At 37.4% G+C, this 3,618-nt stretch overlaps 1 protein-coding gene across 1 annotated transcript; it reads right to left on the reverse strand.

Annotated features, from left to right (window-relative positions):
- Positions 1 to 650: 650 nt before the first annotated feature.
- LOC110104506 (1-aminocyclopropane-1-carboxylate synthase) lies at positions 651 to 3,415 on the reverse strand. The gene is made up of 4 exons (XM_020833656.2): positions 3,248 to 3,415; positions 3,021 to 3,155; positions 2,741 to 2,901; positions 651 to 1,784 (listed from the first exon to the last, which is right to left on the reverse strand). The coding sequence occupies exons 1-4, from the start codon at positions 3,413 to 3,415 to the stop codon at positions 785 to 787; spliced, it is 1,464 nt and encodes a 487-aa protein (XP_020689315.1). The 3' UTR covers positions 651 to 784.
- Positions 3,416 to 3,618: the final 203 nt, after the last annotated feature.

Genomic DNA, 3,618 nt, shown 5'->3' on the forward strand with positions numbered 1-3,618 from the left:
ATTATTGAGCTAGCTGTTAAAATTATTAAAGAACATAGTGATTTTCTTTCATTCAAGACAACAATTACAAAATAGGAACATCATTTTAGCAAATGAAATTACGCCAACTCATATTTTAAAAAATAATAATTTTGCAAATTTATTACAAAATATTAAAATTGCCATCTTTAATTACTTGTGATGAAGTCAAAACTAGCACGTGAATAATTGTCACATTCATACTTAAAAGGGAATACACTACGAAGAGAATTAATGGAAGAATTTACAGCAGTGGTTGAAGCCGGATGGCTGAATATATTTCACCAAATTATTATAATTATTTTTCAAACTGTATTCTGTGTTAAGTATATGGTAAAAGAAAATCATTGAAAAATAAAATATATTTTCCATCAATTTATTCAGAATATTTTGTTTCCAACTAATTACTAAAATCAACATATATTCGACATATACCACGTAAATTATTCATTTAAAACAGTAAATAATATTTCTTAATACATTTAGCCAAATTGTCTGTCAGCATTTCAACAATTTCCATGATATAAACATGCAAATGCACTACCCATTAAGTAGCCATCTGCATGAAAAAAAAAAAAAATTACATATGCAATTCATTGTCGTTATGATCAGCTTATCAAATCATCTCCGACCCTTTGTTAATTATTCTAAGTATATATTTATATGCATGTAACTTAATCCAATGCATAAAAAAAAAAAAAAAATTCGGTAAACAATACTCGTTCAATCATGGAGTTCAGTCTGTTTCCACTGTTCTTTAAGCAGATCAAATGGTGGCCGGAACAAGCGGCGAGTGAGGCGACGTCATAAGCCGCGGAGTCATAACCATCTCCTCCTCAAACCTCCTCGGCAAGCTCAATCTCAATCCTTCAGCCAACCTATTCTTCTTCTTCTTGGCCTTCTTCTCCTCCACCTCCTCAATCTCTCCATTCACAAACAACCTTATCCTCCTCAGCGCCCTCTCCGTCGTCTCATCATCCATATTAGCGAAACAAACCCTAAACCAACCTGGTTCAGCGCAATGAAACGATGAACCGGGAGACACATTTAACTTAACCTCATTCACAATAACCCTCCATAGCTCCAGCTCTCCTTCCAGCGTCGCCTTCTTAAGAAGCGACCGCAAATCCATCCAACAGAACAAACCTCCATTCCCTTCCAAACACCGTATCCCGACCCGCCGAAGCCCGTCGGTGAACACCCCATGCCTCTCTTTAAGTCTCCTCGCATTCTCAGCCAAGTAGTTGCTCGTGAACTCCTCATCGGCGAGCATGGAGCCGAGCAGATGCTGCGTCTGCGAGGACACCAGGCCGAAGCTCGACATTTTGCGCGCGCAAGCGACGACCTCATCGTTGTAAGAGTAAATGACGCCGACGCGGAAGCCGGGGAGACCCAGGTCTTTAGACAGGCTATAAACGACGTGGACCAGATCGCGGTCAAATTCGGGGTCGGATTCGACGATTTCGGAGAGGCTGATGAAGTGCGGGGGCTTGAAGACTGTGCCGCTGAAGATCTCGTCGCAGATGAGATGGATGCGTTTGTTGTTGGTGAAGCTCAGGAGGGTGCGAATGGTACGTTCGTCCATTGTTGTGCCGAGAGGATTGGAAGGATTGGTTATCAGAACGCCTTTGACTCTGATGTTTGATTTTTGCGCGTTGAGATAAGCGGCTTCTAAAGCGGATGATGTGATGTTGAAGTTGTTGGAGCTGTGGCAGTGAATGGGAAGCAGACGTGCGCGCGTTCTCCAGCAGAAGTCGCGGTCGAATCTGAGAAGGAATGGGGGGTTAGGAATTTGGACAGAATTATGAGCTGTGTAAGCTCTTCTGATTAAGACGGAATTGACTTGCGAAGTTTATGAGGGGACAGAATTGAGAGATTTCAGGGGCTGTGGTTTTTTCTTGTTTTAGATAACTCTGAGATGAGATTGAGATTCCTAGTTGGTCAATTAACTTGAATAATGCTTTACGTAATTGCAGGCTTGATTATTGGTTAGAGAGTACCTTTAATTCCTTCCACGTAAACTTGATAAATATTTGGCTTGGAAACTTTCAGTTCATATATAATTCTTATGATTTTAATGAAAATATCTTAAATAAATAAGAGAAAAAATTTTATGTTATATATTCCGATACAAAATAGATAATTATGATGAGTATCAAAATCTTTGAATTTGTATTAGAATATTATTAGAAGATTTTTTTTTTTCAATTAGAATTAAAATTTTTAGTTGTTATATATATATTCACAGTATCGTTATAAGTAGAAAAAATTGATTCTTAATATCCTAATTAAAGTTATTATTAGAATCTGCCAAAAGTTATTGGAGTTATTTTGAGAAAAATATAAGATAAGTTTTGATTGATTCATGTATTTAAAAATAAATTTAATAATTTTTAAAATTTATAAAAAAATATTTACTTAATTGTGATACATTCTCCTACTGTTTTTTACAGTCAAATATTTGCCAAAATTATTGTAAGGAAAACGTGCTTATATTAATTTGAGAATTGTCACAAGTTATTTATTTATTTTTTACTTGTGAACTCAGTTCAATAAATTCAGTCATACTGTAACATTATTTATAATTTATTATTTATTTGACTGAAAAATAGTCAAGAATTTGAACATAGCCACATATTTTTAGGTAATTGTGAACTCAAACAAATAAATTTACTTTTAATTCTGCTTAAAAAAAAAGTTAGGCAGAAAATAAAATACTCACGCCGGATAATATGGAACGGGAATGAGAAAAGCATCGCCGGGGTTAGCAAGACAAAACGCAAGGGTCTCTTGAGCACCTGTGGCTCCACCGCTCATCACTATTCGGTCCGGGTCGAACTTGACCCGCCCGCCTCTCACTTTCTCCATTAACTTCGCTACTCCCTGCATGTACACACATTCTTTATCAGTCAAACTAAAGCTCCTCCACCTTCATTTACTTAAAAAAAATAAAAAAAAATTTGTTATGCAGAGAACAGATTATACAAGTAAGCTCCACTCACTTCTCTAAACAATGGAAGGCCATGATAGTCTTGAAAGTTCGCGACAGCTCTGAACTGAGAAATACCCTCCTCTGTGCAAATGGATGCGGCCGCCGGGTTCTTCCTTATCCACTTTTCCATCAAGTCATGGCTTAGCTGTTCAATCAAACCACATATTAATTAGCTAAAAAATACAATTAATATCGAAGCTAACCAGCTTCAACATATATATATCCATGCTAGCTCACCCTGTTCTCAGCCAGACCCATTTGGATTACTCCCTCAGGATTCTCAGTAGGATGATAAGGATCTCTGTCATGAGCCTTCCAACCATCAAAGTAAGACGATTTCTCTCCATGACCGCCATTAGTGGCCACCTTGGAGAGCAGTTGCTCTTCTGATTCTTCAAATCCCATTCTTGTTGAAGGTGAAGATAGCTCGATCGCTAGAAGCTGTTTATTTCAATAGTAGCCTCTATAAGATCGACTTAGAGAGTGGTGAAGGAAGGAGCTGAAGTGTGGGAATATATATACAGAACAATGAGTGGAACAGGCGATCAAAAACGTTCAACGTTCAAAACACCAGAGGAGTTACACGGAAAGTTTAGCACGTGTAGAGG

Source organism: Dendrobium catenatum, unplaced genomic scaffold (genome assembly GCF_001605985.2).
Source record: "Dendrobium catenatum unplaced genomic scaffold, ASM160598v2 fragScaff_scaffold_80, whole genome shotgun sequence".
NCBI lineage: Eukaryota > Viridiplantae > Streptophyta > Magnoliopsida > Asparagales > Orchidaceae > Dendrobium > Dendrobium catenatum.